The sequence below is a fragment of the Homarus americanus genome, unplaced genomic scaffold (assembly GCF_018991925.1).
Source record: "Homarus americanus isolate GMGI-L3 unplaced genomic scaffold, GMGI_Hamer_2.0 scaffold50924, whole genome shotgun sequence".
In the NCBI taxonomy this organism is placed as follows: domain Eukaryota; kingdom Metazoa; phylum Arthropoda; class Malacostraca; order Decapoda; family Nephropidae; genus Homarus; species Homarus americanus.
In genome coordinates this window covers 5,319,896-5,342,511 of record NW_024718094.1, presented here as the reverse complement: position 1 = coordinate 5,342,511, position 22,616 = coordinate 5,319,896, and the positions used below count along the sequence as shown (strand labels likewise).

Below are 22,616 nucleotides of genomic sequence, written 5' to 3'. Positions count from 1 at the left end.
TTACACACTTGCCTACAGTAGACATACAGTGGTCACTTTGGTATTTACAGTACAGTGAGTTCTGCTGTAACGCGTGTTTTGACAACGCGAATTGGCTCTGACATGATTTATGAATAGAGGAACGATATTTGTATAACGCGAACGCTTGTTTGCTATAACGCGATTTTTGCTTACTATTTCTCCAATTTTGTGGTATTAACTGTGAATATGGTAAAGAGGAATATCTCCAAGAAGCGTTCTGGTGATCGCATTCCCGGTGATGATCATAAAAGAAAGGCTATAACCCTTGAAGAGAAGCTCGATGTTATCAACCTCAAAATCACCCTTCTCCCCCATCAAGATATATTCATATTTTTTCAAGGTAAAGTGTTACATTTACTGTATGATTTCATTATTAGATATGAATGTAACATTTATTTAGACTGTGCTAACCTTTGTGTTAGGCGACCTACTAAATTTTTTTTGATTTCGAGTAGTAATCTGCACCTAACCGTATTTTCTCCATAAGCCCTGTTATTTCTATTACGCGAATTTCTATAAAATGATGTTTTACAAGAACAGAACTATCGCGTTATAGCAGAACTGACTGTACTGTACATTTGCCTCCATTTATAAAGGGTACAGTGGCTGGTGTGTTTTGTGAGATGTGACACCACTGCCCACCAGACAACTGATAGTATCCAATGACATTTTACTTGGTAATCTATATTAAGACTATAACCATGCAGGAAATGCATGCATTCACAGTTAGAGGAGGACTGCTTGTTATCATTCATCGTCTGGTTACTATAGCGAGGGTAATTTTGTCCATTTTGCAAGTTTTACTATGTACACAAACAGTGGTGCCACATCTCACAAAACACGGTAGTCACTGTACCAGTTATAAATGGAGGCGACTGTATAATGCAGTACTTTCACACTTACAGAAGTATATGTAACTGTAATCACTGTTTACATCTTAACACTGTTTTAATAGTATTCTTGGCTGATTGTATCCTGGTACAGTAATGTACTACTGTACTGTACTGCACAATACAGATCGTATGTGAAAACAGCAGGGAGCAAGTGAACAAAATTGTACTGTACAATGGCAGCAGATAATATACTAAGAGTGTCATAATGCTAGAGTTTGAGGAGGTAGACTGTGAGATACATCAGCCAATCATAGGCATACCATGCAGTTATGTGACAATAGTAGCCAGTTGTAGCTTACGAGAACTCTGAGCCTACCCACCCACGTGCTCAGCACGTTTTGTGAATACGTACCTATTTCCTGATCACATTTCAAATGAACCCGTTAATTTTTTTTTTAATAATCTTCACCTTTGAATACATAACCAAGTGAAAATTATAGAGGCTTTTTTCATTTTTTAAGAGAAATGTTAATTAGGTTTTTTTGCCAAATTATATATGTATTTTTTTTAATAACAAAATCATGTCATTGAATCTACCTTAACAAGAAATATTGAATTATTCCAAAGTATTGAATTGTGAATACTGTATTGAATCAGTGAGGATTCAGTCTGTATCTTTTAGTGAACCTTCAGTACAGGTATTTCGCTAAATACAGCCATAATTTGTAAAGATAATTTTTACTATGCAGCATAGAAAAACAGAAAGAATTGGTAGATAATTTCAGTGAAATTTGCGAGGCATACAGTTATGATCTATTTGACTTATTTAGTGTTTTGGACACAGAACCCAGATAATACCTGCTTCAAATTAGCAAGGGCTCAGTGTATTTGTAAAGAGCTACTGATAACCTGAGGCCATAGGCATTGGTATAACCTCAGCTCACCCACTCTGTGCTGAGCTACAACTGTTTACCAACACTTACATTACTGTTTAGTATGCTGCCTACCTCTAACATTTATTACACACCGATATTGATTTTGGAAGGTTTTGTGTTCCTGAAAAAAACTTTAGTAAATCAAAATTGTACATGGAAGCAGATTTTCCCATAGACTACAGGGTACCATTATAAATTGAAAATACAAGATGTCTCAAAAGTCCCCATGCTCAAAGTTTGTCAATTTATAGTAGTTTAATGGCTAACAATAGCCATCCATGGTTTCCCACGGCACATGCTGGCAACATCGCAGAAGATTGCTGAGTAATGTACCAGTCGCGTGACTTTACGCATGAGCGGGTAGAGGGAGATACGTGTGAATCAGTCGACAATGAGGCTTAAGCGGGCACACAGGGTCGCTGTGTTGGAGACGTACTTTGAGTGCAAATCTTATCAACAGTGTCTTGAAATATTTAGAAGGAGATTCCCCGATAGCCCGACACCATGTAAGGCTACTGTTTATGAACTGGTGAAGCGTTTTTGTGACACAGGAAGTGTGAAAGACAGACCAAGAACCAGGCGGCGGTCAGTAGTGACACCGGAGTTTGTTGCAATCTCCCCGTAAGTCATTGCGGTGTTTGTCACAGCAAGTGGGAGCATCTCATTCAGCCGTTCACAGGGCTGTTAAACATTTAAAGTTACGTTTCACACAGAGTCAGGGTAATGCAGCGTCCATTGGACACAGACAAGCATGTTCACTACTGCCGTTGGTTCAACAGGTTCACACACAACACTGTCACAGTGCTGGACATGACATTTTTCACGGACGAGGCTTGGTTTCATTTAACCCTTTGACGACAGTAGTTTAACCCTTTGATGATAATGGTTTTACCCTTTGACGACGATGGTTTAGCCCTTTGACGATGATGGTTTAACCCTTTGACGATGATGGTTTAACCCTTTGAGGACGATGGTTTGACCCTTTGACGACAATGGTTTAACCCTTTGATGACGATGGCCTAACCCTTTGATGACGATGGTTTAACCCTTCGACGACAATGATTTAACCCTTTGACGAAGATGATCTAACCCTCCAGGACTCAAAGGGTTAAACAGGTATGTAAATTCTAAAAAGATACACACAAAACACAAAAATAAATAATAATGTGAAAATATTCTCACAAATAATCAGAAACAAATTTATTAAAAATGTGACAGTCTACCCTCAAAGTCCGTTCTCTATTGCATTACTTTCTTAATAGAGCACGGACTTGAGGGTAGACTGTCACATTTTTAATAAAATTGTTAATGATTATTTGTAAGAAGATTTTCCAAATATTACTTATTTGTATGTGTTTTGTGTGTGTGTGTGTGTATATGTATGTATGTATGTGTGTGTCTACACACACACACACACACACACATATACAGTACTACAGGTAAAAGAAATAATTGTTCTAAGGGCAAACACATAAGGGAATATACATTTCTTTGTACACAAGTAAAATGTAACCCCCCCACCCCCCCCTGGTCTGCAAATGTTATTTGCGGATTTGGCAATTCGCGGCCATTTTGAGAACCTAACTCCAGTGAATTTTGAGGACCCTCTGTACCGTGTAAGTGCAGTATTTGTACAGTATGGCATTCCTTGTAGTTCAAACTGGTTGGCAGAAGTTTATCACTAAAGGAAAATGTGAGTCCATATTTCATGCAAACTATCAGGAGGTATAGATTTTCTCTCTCTTTCAGGTTGCATTCTGTAATATTGAGTATGGAAAGTATTTTGTTTGGCTTGTTTGTTATTGCCATCATGTGGGACCAAATGCAAGCTATCCTCACTGATGAGACAGCTGTTGAACAGGTAAGTGATGCATATCTTTTTGTAGTCATTTGTTCCTAACTAATGTAGACCATTAGCAATAGTTCATCATGTACTACAGTACACTGTATATAATATTAGTATAATTTAATTTAATTTAGTGTTATAAGATTCCTCATACTTTTAAAAGCTCTCACTTGTATAATGCAAGTCTCTATGAATATTATGCAATCTTATGCTGGTGTTTAAGATGCATTTTCCCCCCTAAAAATCACCCTTTGTCATATATATCCACCAAAGATTGTTGTACTAATATTAACCCCTTCACTATAGGGATACTACTTTTAATATTTTGAGTAAAAGACGATTTTGTTCAATAAAGAGAGACCCCCCATACATAAGTGGTTAAGAAGTTTAATGGTTGGTTCGATGTACAGTATGAGCCCTCATACTAAAGATTACCCATTTATGGTACCAAAGAGTGGATATTAATGAAATGCAGTTTGGGTTTATGACTGTAGAGGCAATATTTATTGCCAGGCTACTATAAGAAAATATAGTAAGGAGAGAAAGCTGTACCTCGTATTTGTAGACTTAGATGAGGCATTTGGGAGAGTGCTTCATGAATTAGTGCAGTAAACAATGAGAGAGTTAGGGGCAAAGGCATGTATTGTACTAGTGTTTATTACATTGTACAAGGGCTTGAGAACCTTTGTGAGTCTAAATGATGAAAAAGTGAGGAATTTGAGATGAAAGTAGGGATCCATCAAGAGTCTGCCTTGAGCCTCCTTCTGTTTACCGTGGTATTAGAGGAACTATTGCAAGATTTTAGGACTGGTCTGCCCTGGGAGTTCTAGTATGCTGATGACTTAATGTTGATGGTAGATTGTTTGAGATTGAGAAGGCAGTGAAGAAATATAAGAATTGTAAATATAGAATGGACTCAAAGGGTTTGAAAGTGAATAAGGTGAGAACAAAAGTGATGATTAATTACATGAGGGAAGAGTATGTGGTGGAAAGTGGAAAAATGGCTATGTGCTGTCTGTAAGAAGGATGTTGCAGTACTCTAATCCAATAATGTATGGCGAGTGTGAAAGGTGAGTACACAAGAGGTGCTTAGCTGTAAATGGCAGACTGCAGGATGGTGCTGAGTGCTGTGTGTGCAGGTAATCATGTGGCCTTAGCAAGGTTGAAAAAGCTTGACTTTGGGATACAGTATATCCTTGGACTGTGTTGGTGAATTCTGCTATGTGGATGATATGATCAGTGCTGGAGGTGCTGCTGAGGCTTGCTCCCCTAACTGTATTTCATCATTTGGTTACCACAATGCATTGTTGAGGGAGATCTGCGGTGGTTTTGGCAGAGGTGTATGTAATTTTGTATGAGAGTGATGTTAAAAGGGCTATTTCAAAGTGTACTGTGATCAATTCTATCAAATTTGAAGACCTAAGACAATGGTTTATATGTAGAGGGTTTTTTGCAGCCAACAGCTTGTTTGATTAGAAGGAAAGTCACTTCACCACAAATAAGAACTATCACTTGCAAGAAGTGAACTGTGATTACATAAGTTCGTCAAGATCGTCTTAGTGATGTGAAAGTGTAAATCGATGTAGGACTTTTAATGCTAGACACGATTGTATTTTTGAAAACTCAATTTCCACCGAGTTGGAGGTACAGCCAGGGTCACAGGCCTATAACCACACAATCACTGCCACATGACAAAGCTTTTATTTTATTTTATTTTTTAGGGTGTTGTGGTCACGGCTGTGATATAGGCCAACCAGGGAGTGTAGTACTGTGCCTTCAGTTAAATCACTTCATAGTTGTCATCAGTGAATGCAGAAGAGACTATAAATAACTTAAAGTGAATACATATTGGCATTCAAGCTGGTAAGGACAACTGCCAGCCTATTCGTGTCATAGGTGCCACAAAGACTTTAAATTTTATTTTGTTTGTGTGCTTTCTCAAGGACTGAAACTGTGCCTACAATACACCATTCACAGGGAGATACAGTGTATGCAGTCGCAGACGACAACTCTATAGGCAACAGAGAGTAGCTAAGTACTTTTTCTCTCTTTATTTTTTTAAATAGGTGTAGATTTATACACAGTCTGCACCCCCCCCCCCACAACAACAACAACAACCATGAGTTTGATATGTGATTACTGCAGGGAGACGTCGGATATGGAGGATACAGGCCTGACTAATGCAACGTTTAGAAAGTTACTAACTGCCGTAAAGCATGATGGCTGTTGCTGGTATTGCTCTGGCTGCATAGTCAAGGTGAATGAAGCGATTGCAAGCCATAAGGGAACGAGTTCTCTAGGGACGAAAATAGATGAAGCAGGAGCCCTGCTGGTTGACAAACTGGAGCAAGTTGGGAAAGAGATCCTTGCTAAGACTGAGGAAGTAGCTGATAGAATGGAGGTGGTTGCTAAGAGGAGTTGTGCTGACGTATTAGGAGGGCCACGGAGGGGGGCGGAGAGTAATGCAGAATCAGTACAGGTTCTACAGCAGATTGGAACTTTGAAGAAGTGTGTCGAAGAAATGAAAATTAACGGACCTACTGTTAGGGGAGAGGAGGAACACCAGGAACGTCTCCAGCGCAGGAACAATGTAATAGTTTTTGGAGTCACCGAGAGCCAGGCGGAGGGAACTGTGAGTAAGGAAACACACGATAAGGTGCTGTTTCAAAATATTTGCACAGAGGTTCTGGAGATTCCAGCAACCCCTCAGGATGTGAGGAGGCTGGGACAAAAGCAGGGGGCTAAGCCTCGCCCCCTCAGGATCACACTAGTGAGTGAGGAGGAGAAATGGCAAGTTATTCGGCAGGCAAAAAACTTAGCAAGGAGCGAGGCATTTCGGGATGTATTCATTCACCCAGACCGCACGGTTATGCAGAGGGAACAGCACAAGAAGCTCCTGCAGGACTTGAAGCAGAAGAGGGAGGAGTCGAGGAGGAACGGGGACAGGTGTACATGGGTTATACTCAGGGGGAGGGTAGTGGAAACAAGTGTGCCGACACAGGGCCAGGGGGCAGCAGTGCACCCTCCACCCACTCAACCCCCCACCCGGGAGGCGGCACCAGCTCAGCCTACCGGACAGGAGGGAACGAGCGCCGTGTAAACAATGACATTTCTAACCACACCCTGCAAAATACAGTGTACTTAGCAAATGCTGCAGCTTCTGAGAATGTGGGGGGAGCGGGTTTATTACTAAAAGCAGAGACGTTACCGAGAACAAATTCTGGCTTGAATGTCATGTACACTAATACTGACACGTTCCTTGATAAGAGAGAGGAGTTTGAAACACTACTAAGAGTACACCAACCAGATATTGTAGGAGTTGTAGAACTGTTGTACAAGAACAGGAGAATCGACCCAGAGGAATGTGAGTTCAGTATTGCTGGATATGACTCATTTACGAACCTAACTCAAGAATCCTGCAGGAGGGGTGTGGTTATCTACGCTAGGCAAGACCTTAGAGCCAGCCAGGCGAGGGTACAGGGAGAGGATGTTTTTGAAGAGTCCAAGTGGTGTAAAATTAAATTAAAGGGAGGGGACTTACTTATCGTCGGGTGTATCTACAGATCCCCAAACTGTGGCCCACTAAATCAAAGGAACTTAAGAACCTTAATAAACAATGCGGCGATGCTCAACCCTAGCCACCTCCTTATCATGGGGGACTTTAACTATGGCGACATCGACTGGAGAAACGAGTCCACCCCGAATGACTTGAATAACCCTGCTACTCTTTTTGTAGAAACTCTGAGAGATAATTTTCTGTTCCAACATGTGAGAGACCCGACACATTACAGAGGGGAGCAAACACCCAAGCCACTTGACCTCATCATAACAAACGAGGAGGGTATGGTGGCCAAACTGGAACACCTTGCCCCAGTTGGCACCAGTCACCATACAGTGTTGTCATTCAGATTTAACTGTTACCTAGTTCAAGATAAGGCCAGGCCAAGGTGCAAATATTACAAGGGAAATTACAATGGGATGAGGGAAGAGATGAGGGGTATCAACTGGCCTGACTTATTAAGGTACAAGAACGCAGACACTACGCTGAATATCATAACTAGTAAAATGACCCATTTGATCGATAAATATATACCCAAGACCAAACCCAGTGCTTCTAAGAATACGAGGGGATTCCTATACATGACCCATGCGGCGGTCGACAAAATTAAGAAGAAAACCCAGAAATTCAAGACGTGGGTTGGGTCAAACGATGAGCAAGACAGGAGGATGTATGCAAGAGCCAGAAACCAAGCAAAGATAGAGTGTAGGAGGGCTGAAAAGGAGTTCCAGAGGCTGGTTGCACGCGAGGTCAAGTCAAACCCAAAGGCGTTTTACCGCTATGCAAAGTCGAAATTGAAAACGCGAGTAGGAGTATCAGACCTGAGGCTTGAAGATGGTAGTTATGCAGATTCTGACCAGGATAAAGCTGAGGCATTGAACAGCTTCTTTTCCTCAGTGTTCACAAGAGAGGATGCAACTAACCTTCCTGCGTTTGAGGACAGACGGTTCGACACAGCACTGACCCACATTGTGTTCACAGAAGAGGGTATTAGAAATAAACTGTCCAGGCTAAAGGTCCATAAGAGTCCCGGACCTGACATGGTGCATCCTAGAGTGCTAAGAGAGCTGTGCAACGAGCTTGCAGAGCCCCTGAAGATTCTGTTTTGTAAATGCCTGGATGAACAAATGGTCCCCTGTGAATGGAAAGTGGCTTATGTGAGTCCTATCTTCAAGAAGGGCGATAGTCACTCCACGAATAACTATAGACCGGTGAGCCTGACCAGCATAATATGTAAAGTACTTGAGAGTATTATCAGAGATGCTGCGATGGAACATCTACTACGAAACAACCTTGTAAAAGATTGCCAACACGGTTTTATGCCGGGGCGCTCTTGCTTAACACAATTGCTCAAGGTATTGGATATTTGGACCCATATTCTAGAACAGGGTGGTAATATCGACAATATTTACCTAGATTTTGCCAAGGCTTTCGACAGTGTACCCCACGAAAGGCTGAAAATCAAACTGGAAGGGTACGGAATTCGGGGAAATGTCCTAGCGTGGATAGAAGATTTTCTACATGACCGCAAGCAATGTGTGGTGATTAATGGCACGAAATCGTCATCTGTACCTGTAACAAGTGGGGTACCGCAGGGTAGTGTATTGGGCCCGCTGTTGTTTGTTTGTTTCATAAATGATATGCCTGACGTTGTACACTCCTCCATACAAATGTTTGCCGATGATGGCAAGTTATTTCGGGAAATTAAGAACCAAGCGGACTGTGAAGAGCTGCAGAAGGACCTCTGTGGGCTCCAGGAATGGTCGAAGGAATGGCTGCTGAAATTCAATGTCACGAAGTGTAAGAGGATGCACCTGGGGCGTACCAACGGTAAGGAGGCGTATCATATGTCCCAACGGGATGAAGAAAATGCACTAGTTGAGACTGTGTGTGAGAAGGACCTAGGTGTGTATGTTGACAATGAGCTGAAGTTCTCGGGCCATTGTGAGAAGAAGGTAAATCAGGCAAATAAATTATTGGGTCTTATAAGAAGGTCGTTCAGATATCTAGACGGTCCGTCCCTCGTGACGATCTTCAGGAGTGAAGTGCTTCCCCATCTGGAGTACTGTCACCCCATCTGGTCCCCGAGATATGCTAGGGACTGTCAGTTGGTTGAAAATGTTCAAAGGAGGGCCACCAAACTGGTGCCTGCACTTCGGCACCTCAGCTACCCTGAGAGATTGGAGCGCCTGAACTTGCCTAGCTTATACTACAGACGGGCAAGGGGGGACCTAGTTGAGGTTTATAAGCATCTCAGGGGGCACTACTCAGTTGAGTGTCCTTACTTGGAGCTGGCGGACGCTCGCCCCACAAGGGGTCACAGCTCAAGATTGAAGAAGCCGCAAGTCCAGAAAACCGTGAGGGCAAACTTTTTCGGAGTGAGGGTTGTGAACTCTTGGAACAATCTACCAGAGAGTGTTGTGACGGCACCGAGTGTGAGCTCTTTCAAGAGAAGACTTGACCAACACTGGAGCGGGTTCAGGTACATTCAGGAGCCGGTGCATGCCCAGTATTTGCCAACAGTGCGTGACAGAGACGTGACCGATCGCCTGGGCGGCTAGTGAGCCGATCTTTTGGTGAAGAATATAAATGAAAAGAGACGTGACCGATCGCCCAAGCGGCTAACAAGCCAATCAGTGGCGAAGAGGATAAAAGCACTGTACCCCCAAGCTATAGCCTACTAAATAGAATAGTTTAATTTTGTCAGTTTGTGAATCCATTTCATCGTTTACCCATACAGATATCCCTCGCTATATGAACATTAAAGCTATGAAAGTTTGCTTTTGTAAATTGTTTATTCTTACACCTCTTTCTTATTATATGAAAGCTATTCTTGCTTATACGAATACGGTATGGTCTAACGTAATGTACCAAATTTATATTTTCAAAATTTTTTAATGTGTTAGGCTCTAAATTACAGTACAGTAGTTAGGTACTGAATTACAGTAGATAGGTACTAATTTACAGTTCAGTAGTTACATAGGTTTTTTTGTTGTTTGTGATCCTACCAATGTTTCATTTTTAGGTATGTTATTGGGGTTTTCTTGTCATTGGGGAACTGAACCTAATTTTTCCAATATGTTATATTATTCGAGATACAAAAATTTACTTAACGAATGGTTTTCAAGGAACCTAACCCATTTGTAAAGCGAGGAATACCTGTATAGTAGACCCTTGATAACTCAAAATATATGGGGCTCTAACCATTCTCAGGTATCAAATTTTCTTTCTCCTCTTCGTCTCTTTCAGTTTGCATAATAACCCCTTGCCTCCCACCCCAATACCCAACTTTGGGGGTCCAAAAATCTATCATGATCAGAAAAATTGCATAAAAATTAATGCTTAACAGCACTGCAGGCAAAGGATGAGAATAATTCAAGCTTGTGGTGCCATGTGGTAAGTGTCAGAGGTGATGGGGGTCTTGTTGCACTACAGTATATACAGTGCAGTGCTGTGTGTGTTGTAACCACTTACAGCACCAACTGAAGATTAACTTGGTTATATCTTTTCTTAAAGACTCAGGGATTTCAACTTTATTCCCCACCTACTAGGCCTTGGTAATGATGCAGAAGCCATATGTATACTGGTTAAATAGCACTTTGCACAAAAAGTAAAAAAAAAAAACTAAAAAATAAGAAGAGTAACTGTACTGTAGGTGTGACTGTGTATCCTCTCGTGTGGGCGACTGGGCAGAACCTCCCATTTATCCCGTTGGGTACCATGTGTTACGCCATTCCAAGATTGAGTCATCATAACTTGGAATATTGCGAGTTATGTAAAAATAATTTACTGTAGAATATTTTACTGCCATTCTGAGTTACAGACTGACATATGCTCTTTTTTTGGTGAAGTCATGCCATTATGGTATTTATTGCATTGTTCTTATTCTCAGTGTTTGTAAATGAAAAAAAGTAAAAAAAAAAAAGCCATGCTATACAGGTAGTCCCCGACTTACGACTGCCTCAACTTACGTCCATCGGTACTTACGACCTGCTCTGACCTTACGACCATCGGGACATACGACCGCCGCAATCGTGACCATTTTTTTTTTTTTTTTTTTTTTCAAATGCGCATTTTCTATACCGAAACGTTTCCAGTTAATGTAGTCTCCATGTATAATTAGAAAATTATGGGGGCCCCATGTGCATTCAGCTGACTACATTAAAGGTTAAGTGCTCAGTCACACTGTATCCATTCCTCATTATTTATTACTTTTACTGTACTGTATTTCATTGTAGATTTTTTTTTTTTTTTTTTTTATCTGTCGGACTTACGACCATTCGGACTTACGACCTGGATTTGGGTCCCTAACCCCGTCGTAAGTTGGGGAGCACCTGTATATAATTTATAGTATAGTACTGTATATACTGTACAGTACATATATTTATTATGCTGCACTACAGACTTGATTGCAGTGATGTTTGGTGGTTCATTCCATGTGGCACAAATACACATCAATATAACAGGCCTTTATGTTTATAAAAACTTGACAGTACAGTACATAAAAAATATAAAATATAGACACACATAGAATACACCATTGCACGCCTACAGTATATTTGAATGTACAGGTTGTACCTCTCTGGTCCAGCAACCTCGGGATCTGACCGGTGCCGGACCATGGAAATTCACCCTTTTCCTGGATAGATAGTGACTTGTGCTTATGCTTGAAAGCACTAGCACCACTTTCTCTGCATCATGGTCTCTTTTAAGACATATTGAAGGGTTAAATGTCGTATAGTAGCTTCTCAAATTTTGCGAGTTTTTAATTCAACCAACGTATTTTATTGGAACACACACACACAAAAAAAAAAATTTTGATGGCGGAAACTTGAATTTCGACGGGTTTGAACGGCCGCCAACGTGCAGACGACGTGCATAATCGTGTAAACAGCGTCATTTCTCTTATGTACAAAAGATTCATTATTGTTTATTACTGAATGACTTTTTTATTGAATTAATGTTCATGTGTGCAAAATGAGCAATACAATTCATTAATAATACGTAGAATATTAAAACACACGAGGAAATGACACAGCATTGTTTTCGTTGATTACAAAACCAGTGACTGACTGGTTCTACATATAAAACTGAAGAAAATAAGACTTTGGTTGTAGCTGTAGTAAAATTAATATGGTTGCTTTAAGTAATGTTTTTTAATGTTAATAAATGGAACAATAGAAGTAGCTAACGATAATGGTAAGGAAAAAAAGAGAGATCGCGTATGTAAGTGCGCACACGTGAAAATATATCGTCATTACTTTACATAAGAATATGAAAGCAACACTTATTTACTGTTCATATATATTTTAATTAATGTTTCTGAATTTTGTTTTTATTGAATTAATGTTTGTGTGTGCAAAATTAACATTACAATTTATTAATAATATGTGGAATATAAAACACACGAGAAGACGAGATGGCTGCCGGCATTGTTTATGTTAAAGCTTACAAAACCAGTGACTGATTGGTTCTACATATAAAACTGAAGAAAATAAGACCCTGATTGTAGCTGTAGTAAAATTAATGTAAAAAAAATAATATGGTTGTTTGAAGTACCTGTAATGTTATTTAATGTTAATAAATGGAACAATATAAGTAGCTAACCATTAATGGTAAAAAAAAAGTGAGTGCGCGTATGTAAGTGCGCACATGTGAAAACATATCGTCATTACTCTACGTAAGAATATGAAAGCAACACTTATTTACTGCTCATATATATTGAAGGGTTAGATGTTGTAATCTGTATAGACAAGCAGAGAGAGAGAGAGAGAGCAGCCGAACTGCCGGATGTAAACAAACCTTAATTTCCCGCGGCTTTGTTGTTGTTTTTTACGGGGATTAGCCCACCCGGGCATAGGTCACTGACCCACATTGGGGCCTGAGGGGCAAAAATCTAATACTCCTGTAATAATAATAATAATTCAGATAAGTAAAAAAAAAAAAAAAAAAGTTGCCTATCTACCTATTGGACAAACTAAAATCGTTCCGGACCACAGAATGCCGGACTAGAGAGGTACAACCTGTATTTGGGTTATTGCCGCAGATGTTTGGTGGTTCAATCCATGTGACTGGAGGCTCAAGGATAGGAGCAAAGGTAATGCAGTAGTTCTTTGAAGAACTCAAGCATGTTCAATTTTTATCTACTTGTGGTTTACTGTCCTATTTCCTTCACTTCTATCACTAAAAAGTTTTCTTGTTCATAGGTTAAGCGCCAGGGTCCATATCGTGCACGTCGACCAAAGATGGCCCTTCTTCGGGAAGTGTGTGGTCGCAGTCGACCCATACTGTGGATATTTCCCTGTACCAGTGCTCCTGTGAATACTGAAGCTTCGTATAATCTAACTGTTTAAAATTATCATTTGAAGTTGAAAATTTATATTAATAATATAACTTAAAACTTCTTCAATTTAAACATCACATAAATATCAAAAGGTCATTGATGGCAGTATGAATGTTTCTCTAGTGACATATTGTCACTGCCACATGTGATGCTCTTTTTAAAACTACTGTACAGCTGAATGCATAAGTCAGTTTAGTGCCTAACCCTATTGTCTACACTGCATTTATCTCAAGGCTAAACTTTGCAAAAAACAAGGAATTGTTAGTCTGGCAATTTCATGATTTACATCATGACTAAAAAAGGTGTCTAATAGTTTTTATACAATTTTGAATTTGAGATTAGAATTTAAAAGTATGTTATTATACAGTACTTTAAGAAGAATATGTATGAGAGATATATAAATGAATGTTAACTACTATACAGATAGCTTTTGTACAAGATTAGATATTAAGCGGGAAAACCGTATTTCTGAAAGCTTGATATGACACACAGTGTTTAAAGAGGCACTACCATACATCAATACTATGTCTGTTATACTAAGAGGTTATGTCAAGCAAATTAGTACCTATTGATCAATCCATTTATTTACTATGTAGTTGTGGTATCACAGATTATCAATCCCTTCCATGTGATATACCAAATGAAGTTTTTTAGAAATGGTTTATGGTATAAGAAATTAAAGTACTGTACATATTGAGGATAAGAACAAACTCATTACAATCACTTTGTGGATGAAATCTCTCTTGCAGAACAATTAACTTCTAAAAACTGTATGGTCGTATGTGTAGGAATCTAGCTTTTTATAGGAGTCTATTTAGAGAAAGGATCCTCTGAATTGTGATGAGAGGATTGTGAGGGATTTGTCTTGTAAGTCCTTGGTATTTTATTTATAATGTTCACTGAAGTGCTATGGCTCATCAAAATGGCTGAAGAGATGACATTATCATCACAAAAATATTGCTGTTTTTCTTCTTTTTTTTTATTAATAACTTAAAATTTTATGTGAAGTGAAATATGCCATAGATTCTGTGGTTACATCATTTGCAGTAGTATTTATTTTCTTAACAAGTACTGTAGTCACTGAGTCACAGGTAAATACAGTCTGTGAGTAAAGCTTCATTAGATTTTGGAGATTCTGAAGTTGTTAACATTTTTGCAAATCATTTAAATAAAATACAGTTGCATTTAACATATATGTTTCTAGATTAGTATTTTTTCTTCAATTTGATGTTGGGTACAATTTGATTTGATTTAACCTCAAAAAGAAATATTATTTATTTACCCAGTTTGCCTCTTACTAATAGCACTCTGACTTCAGTGAATATTCAAGGGTATTAAAATGCTCATTGTTGTATATAATTTCATTAATTATCACACTTTTTTAACCAATTATGCGGGTTCCTCAGGACAGCATTAGAAATACAATAATAAATATGCAACCAGTACAGTACTGTACATGTATGTGATGATCGTGCAGGTGCTTTAGTAGACAGCATGTTGGAAGTTATACTGTGTAGGTTTTTATCATCTCTAGAGCCCAACTACTGTATTCTTAAAAGTTCAAAATGTCATATAGTAACAATAATCACAACCTTATATGCCATAATTTCATTCTTATGCTGTGGATGCATATTCAGGAATTCTGATTCAATCACCCATAAGGTGGAATGATTCAACTTTGAGAAAAAAATTCTTCAAGTTTCTTTTGAGGTAATGTTGTATACAGTAAACAGAAAAGAAGATTGATATATCATTTGAGAAATTTTTGTATGTGTTGGCATTAAGAAGGTAACACACACACACACCATGCTGAATGCTAGGAACTACTTAGATGGGTACTGTGTAAGGGTTTTTCATGTTAGTGAAGCTGATTTTAATAATAAGATAAGATTTTTATTGTAGGAAATGTCTGTTGAATGCCTTTGCACTTAATAATTTATTACACTTTGAATGAATGGATGGTTTACTAATTGATGTCCAAAATTGCTTTGTCTTTGTTATTTATTTATTAGGATTCCTTGATGCATATTTAATGAATGAACTCTCGATCTACATATCTATACATCTATCGAATGTAAATTTTCGTTTGTATTATGGTTGTTTCAATATTTTATGTGCACCTTAAGTTTCTAATTCATTGAAGTTGATATAGAGTTCTGTACCAGTTTCATAGAGCCCATTCTTGGTAGAGGTCCTTGCTTCACTGAAGGCTGGACTGTGAGCATGGGAAAGTCGAGGGTCCTTCTTCCATAAATTTATTTCAGTTGTAGAAACAGTAAAAGTACATTTGAGTATTTTGAATAAAAAAAAATTAGGCAAATTAGTCATATAGATTTTTTTTTTTTTTTTTTTAAGGATATGAAGAATATCAACAAAATGATGAGTGTTAATCACTATGCAGTAGTACGTTGCTTTACTGGACTTCTGTTGCATAAAAAGTTCTTGAATAGTGGGAATTCCGGTGCATTACTGTATGCTTAAACCTTTGCCACAGTTAGAGGGGTGTTGCCTCTCATCATTGTGTCCTGGGTTCAATTCCTGTCTTGGGACAAATGTGAGAAGGGTGTTATCTAGTGTGACCCGCCCAAACATTACCTTTTTTCACCAAGTCCAGTACTCTGGTTTCCTCATATACTATTGCTGAACAATGAAGGTTGTAACAAAGGAATGGACAATAGACCTTACACCCAAAAGGCTAGTAAGCTGATAAGTGATGAAAATTAAAAGTACAGTCCCCATCTGGACAATAACTTTATATACTGGAACTTTAAGGGATAAATTGGGTATTTTATATGAAATACACCCAAACGGAGTGTTGCAGTAATGTTAAAATGCTCATGAAAATTTAGCATTGATATATAGACTGTACTATATATGTAATTACTGTACAGTACAGTACATTTCAATAAATGGAGCATCTTTATTATGCTAAAATGCATCTCTCACCACTGAGTGAAATGATGAAAAGAATATAGAATAATTTAGAGAAAAATAACATCATAGGTGCATCACACTGGTAACTCACAAAGCTGATAGACCACCTCTCCCATGAGGCAGGCAACCTAGTATGTTAAGGCTCTCCTTGCTGTGTCATACTTTGTCTTCAAGAAGTTTAGTTCAGGGATTCATAGCTGTTAGCAGAATTTCTCCTCCAAAACTCATGTACAGTATTACTTCAACATATCACAAGCCAAGATAATGCAGGTGAACTATAAACACAAAATTTTTATGAAAATAAGCATGTAAATTGTTTCTGTCTAATTTCACCTCATAGAAATGCATTCTTTTTACTGTACAGTACTGTATTCTTGTGCAGTAATATCCTTTTCTATGCAAGATAAATGTAAGAAAATTCTACTTGGTAATTGTGCACCACTAAACTTTTTATATCTACAACTCCAAAAATACCACACTGTAACTGGTCACCTGTTGCCTCACCCCTGGTCTTACATTATATTCGCTAGTCTGTTGTTATTACATTGTTGATTTAATCAGTTGTCCAATCATACATCATACTACTGTACTTTAACATTCAGTGTAATCATCATGAAAAAGACTGAATTTTAATGACTACTGTATACCTTAGCACTCATGGAAATGTGAAATTAGTGTGGATATCAGTGAGTTTAAAGCACTACACTTGAGAACACATGAAAAATACCTAGATGATAACTCCTCCTTAGCATTAAATAAAAGCATCATGTATACTACTGAACTGTTACACTAATCTTCACTGTAGATACAATTCATAAATTATAATTATATTAAATTCAGTTGCTACATTACTATTGCCTTCAGTGAAAGGCGCACCAAATTGTTCATCCTGTCGTAAATAATTTGGTTCTTAATTGTACAATTATAAGTGACAATCAGGTTTAGTCATTGCATTTATTTTAAACTCTGGGATCTTTGATCACAACAAAGTTAGCTGCATTGTTGGCATAACAGTCAAACAAGCCAAAATCCAGGCCATTGATTGAGACATGCATAAAGCATGTCAGTCTTTGTTCTCCAAGGTGGGTGCAAGATTTTGTCCTAATAAGATTATGACAACTGTATCTATGCTTAAAAGATGCAGAATTCAGTGTAATGATCAGTAACAGCCTCATCAGTTTCTCTCCTAAATGATGCCTTTCCTGTACCTTCATATAGTACACAATTTCTGGGGTTGAATACCCAGGTCTCATTACCACAACATATGTGACATGCTAAATTAGATCATCTGGAATAAGTATCTAATTTAGAAAAATTCCGTTATGAAACATTTCCTGATTTAAAGTGATTGTTACCGATTCAAATTCCATATTACTTAATGATATTTCAGGTCTAGTTGCTAATTCATCAACAACTTTTAAGTGTTTATATAGGCAAACTGAGGAAAGGATTTACTGTTGTCTTTTCCTTTCAAGAGCTTATCGCAATCTCCTGAGTTCTGTCTGCCTACACAAAGACTCGAGATTACTAGAATTTTTTGGGTACTCCGAACCTATTCTCTGTTCCCTGGAATTCTTAGCATTTTATAACAGTGAATTTGGAATATGTTACTACAGTGTTGTGAAAATTTCCTTTCTCCTGTCTCTCAAGGGTAAGGATAGTTTTTTGAGCTTTGGGTTCCTAGGAAGGAGGGAGGACTGTAACTTTAGGTTCATTACTTTCATAGCCCAATATCAGTGGGTCTGTAGTTCATACTAATGCAGGAACCTTTTTGTAAGCTCCAGACATGGAAACTTTATGATGCTTTTCATTATTCACTTTGTCAGGTGAAGAGGGTTCATGGTGACTTTGGGGTAACATTACTTGGGACATAGTGTTCTGATTTTACATTACTGTATGTATCTAAGATTTGGGTTTCTAAGTTTCTGTATGTAATGGCTTCAACCCTTTAGCTCCTGGAGGTTTCCCTAAGCTGAATGGAACTGTCTGGCAGTAGCCAGAATAAAATTTTAAAGAATGAAAATTGGTGGGAAAGGGTTAATTTACTTCGGTTTTAACCCTTTGGATCCTGGAAGTTTCCCTAAGCCAAATAAATTGCAAAGGTGCGACAATCAGTGAGAAAGTGTTAAGGGGTTAAAATCTTTGAGACTGACAGTTCCTTTTAAGTATGATCCTGTGAACTCTCGAACATTGCATGTTCGTCACATCATTTGAGAATAGAACAGGCTGGATTTTGACGAGAACTTTCATTTTGGATACCTTAATGGTTCAATATTTAAACAATACATTAACCATATGGAACATGTAAGGGGAGTATTTTTTTTTATAATCTGGTTGATAGTGTAGCATTCTGAAAAGGGCTGCCAACTGCTCCTGCAGGGTTTTTTTTCCCCCTTCAGGTTTTTTGGGGGGTTTTCCCCTTCTCAAGCTCTCTGAGTAACAGGAATTGCTCGAGATGTGATTTGACTATAAATGGGGAGATTTGATCCAGGAATTCCAGTTAATAGCTAATTTCAGATCTAGTGATTCACATATCCCTCAACCACTCAAGGGAATGGTTGAGCAATTGGAAAGTGATGTTGAAAATTATGGTTAACTGGCCTGTAGTCTCTATTTGATGATCATAAAGTGATTCTTTTAATATAGCTTTCAAACTAAACCGGCCCTTTGGGGTCAGGAAGGAATAACTTGCCTTTGAAACTTTTCTGGAGTAGTTAGTTCTTTTACACTTGTTCTAGTGTAGCACCAATCACAAATGTTGGGAGTTCTGAGAGCTGAATTTTCATCCCCAGAGGACTATACTATAACTAGTCACCCAATCTGTGTTAGGCTATAAACTGGGATTCATTTATTTTTCCACACCAAAAAGCAAGGTATCCATTTTTATGGATACCTTGTTAAATGTAAATTAATTACCATTTATCTCTTGTCGTGTAAGATTTAAAGAATCTCGTCACAGACAAGATATTCCATGATAGATCAAGGTACAGTACAGTTGTAAGACCAGCCATGAAACATGAATGAGATAACTTAAGCAGGTTTTTGCTTTTAAATCCAAGATGGAGAGCAAATTGAACCTATTTTTATGATACCCTTCATTTAAAGTAACAGTAGGCATGTTTATTTTGTACATTTGATTATTTATGCATAGTATTCCAAAAAAAAACAACTTTGCATTTGTACTGTACTTATGTTAGCTTAACATGTATTTTCAGGAAGAAAAATTTCAGCATTTAATATGTTTTCTGTCTTACTCTTTACTGAGATTGATTTATATCCTGGAGGAAAAGTACCAGATTATTTTTGTTTGTGTTAACCTTTCTGAGATGGTTGGGAATTTGCAATTTTAAATCTTGTAAATTTTTTCCCAGTCTCATACTTGCCCCCTCTGCATTTTTGGCATTTGCAAACTTTGTCAATCTCTTGCCTGTATTTTTTGCCATGTTATCACTGTCAAGGTTGTGGATTTGAAATTTAGTCTTTTGTCTTGTATATCCAATGTTAGTCTTAGGTTTTTAATGAATGTGCTATTAGTGATGTGTGTTTCAGTCATAAACATCAGTCAGTCAACCAATATTACCTTGATAAATTAATTATAAATGTTCATTATACATTTGTCTATGTTAATGATTTTATTCACTAAATGTTTCTTTCAGTATGGGAAACTTGTAGATAGAGTTCAAGCTACTAATATTATTGTGTGACGCCATCTCCCAGGTATGTATATCAGTCTCAGAGTAATGCCAACTCTTACTCATTTACTTAAATTTGTGCAACAAAATCATATTTCATAAAATTCTCAGATTTACTCATAAAATTTTCTAATAGTAGTGAGCTTTTGTAAAATCACTATGTTGTTTGAATGTGATATTCTCATTTCAGTATACAGTACTGTACTGTACTCTCCTAATATTTACCAGAGTTTCTGCTTAAAGCCAAGGATATTTGGATTTTCTATGATAGCCTTAAGCATTGTAATAAATCCTCACATTATCTCTCTTAAAATTCTGAAAGATTTATATAAAGCTTGGTACTGTTAGTTACATAAGAATACAGAATTTATTTTTAATACCTGCTGTCAAACACCATTTAATAACTAGTCAGATATACAATTGCTTTGGTATACAGTATTGTTCAACTAAACTGTACCCAGGTTATTTACCTTAACCTGTACAATTACAGAAGCTACAGTTAGCCTACCTCAGAATGGTTCTGTATTTATTTTCCCTGTTTGTAGTTGGACTCCACAGTGTTAAAAGGTTTTCCAAAGGAAAGGCCTATTGTCATTAAGACTGACAGATCTCCCCCCATTTTGCCCTGAGTTACGTCAAGTAATATTTTCTTTGGGAGCTTATTTACAACCCGCCATGCAGTTACCTAATATTTTCTGCAGAAAGAGTAAGGCCAGCTGGCAGTTCCTTTGTTTAATGGTGTTGGTAAATTTGGATGCTCTAAAATGGTTCCATAAAACTTCCAAACTGGTTTTCTTCCAATGCATAAAATAACATTTTTAACACAAAGTAACTCAGGGATGCTTTTAAAGTGGTGCTCCATCCAGAATGATAATTCTTCTGTCAAGGATACTGAAAGAAGATAATGACATTCCAAGATGGGTTGACAGTCAGTAATAGGATTCTAGGTCTGCATCACACATCAACAAAAAATAAGTGTCTGGTGCTTCCGTTAATTTCAGTTTTTGGAATCTCTTCAAAGGTCCCAAGATTTTCATGGTTGATAACAGGGTAAAGGGGGGATTTTTATGGGATTTGTAAGTCAAAACACCCCACAGATCTTAGGGTATGTCTCCTGTTGACAGTGTTTAATAACATTTTATTTTTATTCCCCACTCAAAGTGTATTGAAAAGAGATTCTCAACACATACCAGTCTTTAAAGAGTTGTAAATCTAATTACCTTTACTTTTTAAATTTTCATGGATTTCAAATAGTTAAGGTTAGAGCTTAGTCATTATATTCTATCCCAGTAAAATTAAATAATCTAATAGGGAACCACTTATTGTGCTGTGTGTGTGTAGTCTAAATCAAAAGGTAATCTCATTAGTGTAAGTCTAAGGTGGGGTTAAGTATTCAAATTTTCATCTCCATATAGGAACTATATTGGTGCTGTAGATAAAACAGTCCTGAAGTGCTTTAAACTGGAGGTGGGAGTCATATCATTTTACCCAATTATATTTTAGTGAGTTTTTAGTACTGCATTAAAGACTGGTCATATGCAAGATTCTGATCCAGATTCCATTTTTAACCACTGGCAAATTAATAGACTGAGTTCTTACCCACATCCCAGGTAAAGGTGTAAGATGAACCACTCAGAGGGTGAGTGAACAAAGAAAACAGAGGATTGATCCAATTGTGTTATCTTAGTCTTGTGATTCATAATTCTTAACATCAACACGTATTTCCTTTATATATATATATATATATATATATATATATATATATATATATATATATATATATATATATATATATATATATATATATATATATATATATATATATATATATATATATATATATATATAACTAGAGTAGCTGGGAGATGAAATGATTACTATCATACCGAGGAAGTCTAAATGCATGATTAAAGAGGTTACTGTGGATAATCTGGTACAGTTCAGAAGAACAATATCCATGACCACTTGCTACTGGTCATAAAATGGGATTACAGGATCAATCTGCCATTTATACTGAAGTTCAATCTTTATAGAACAAATCCTCTTGTAATATATCCACTGTTGATAGCAGTGATAGTGTTTACTGTCCTAATATTAATATCAAACCTTTATTGCTGCAAAAACTGCTATTGCTACAGTAGTGTGTAAATACGAACAATATGAATATTATTGCACTATTGCATTTCTCTGGTAAACTGATCATTCTTATACTGTATGTTCATTTTAGATGTTTAGAATTTTTCAGGTATATATATTTTTCTCATTAATAAAAAGGAATATAGGTTTTATTAGTTCTTGTACATGTTATTAATATAATTATGTTAACCTTATTGCAATGAATGTTTAATAAGATTGATTTTTTTTATGTCCTAATCCTTGTGACTGTAAAAGCTTTGGAGTATCAATGACATTTTCATATCACTTGCTGAACTACAAATTCTTATATTTGTTGG

General features: G+C 37.4%; 1 protein-coding gene across 2 annotated transcripts in view; it reads left to right on the top strand.

The window, feature by feature from the left end:
* LOC121859155 (palmitoyltransferase ZDHHC3-like) overlaps nt 1–21,264 on the top strand; it is a 30,576-nt gene extending 9,312 nt beyond the window's left edge. For both annotated transcript variants that reach the window (XM_042355894.1, XM_042355895.1), the window contains exons 5-6: nt 3,539–3,650; nt 13,401–21,264. In XM_042355894.1, coding sequence (XP_042211828.1) covers nt 3,539–3,650; nt 13,401–13,547 — 259 coding nt within the window. In that variant the 3' untranslated portion in view covers nt 13,548–21,264. The remainder of the gene's footprint in view (nt 1–3,538; nt 3,651–13,400) is intronic.
* Nucleotides 21,265–22,616: the final 1,352 nt, after the last annotated feature.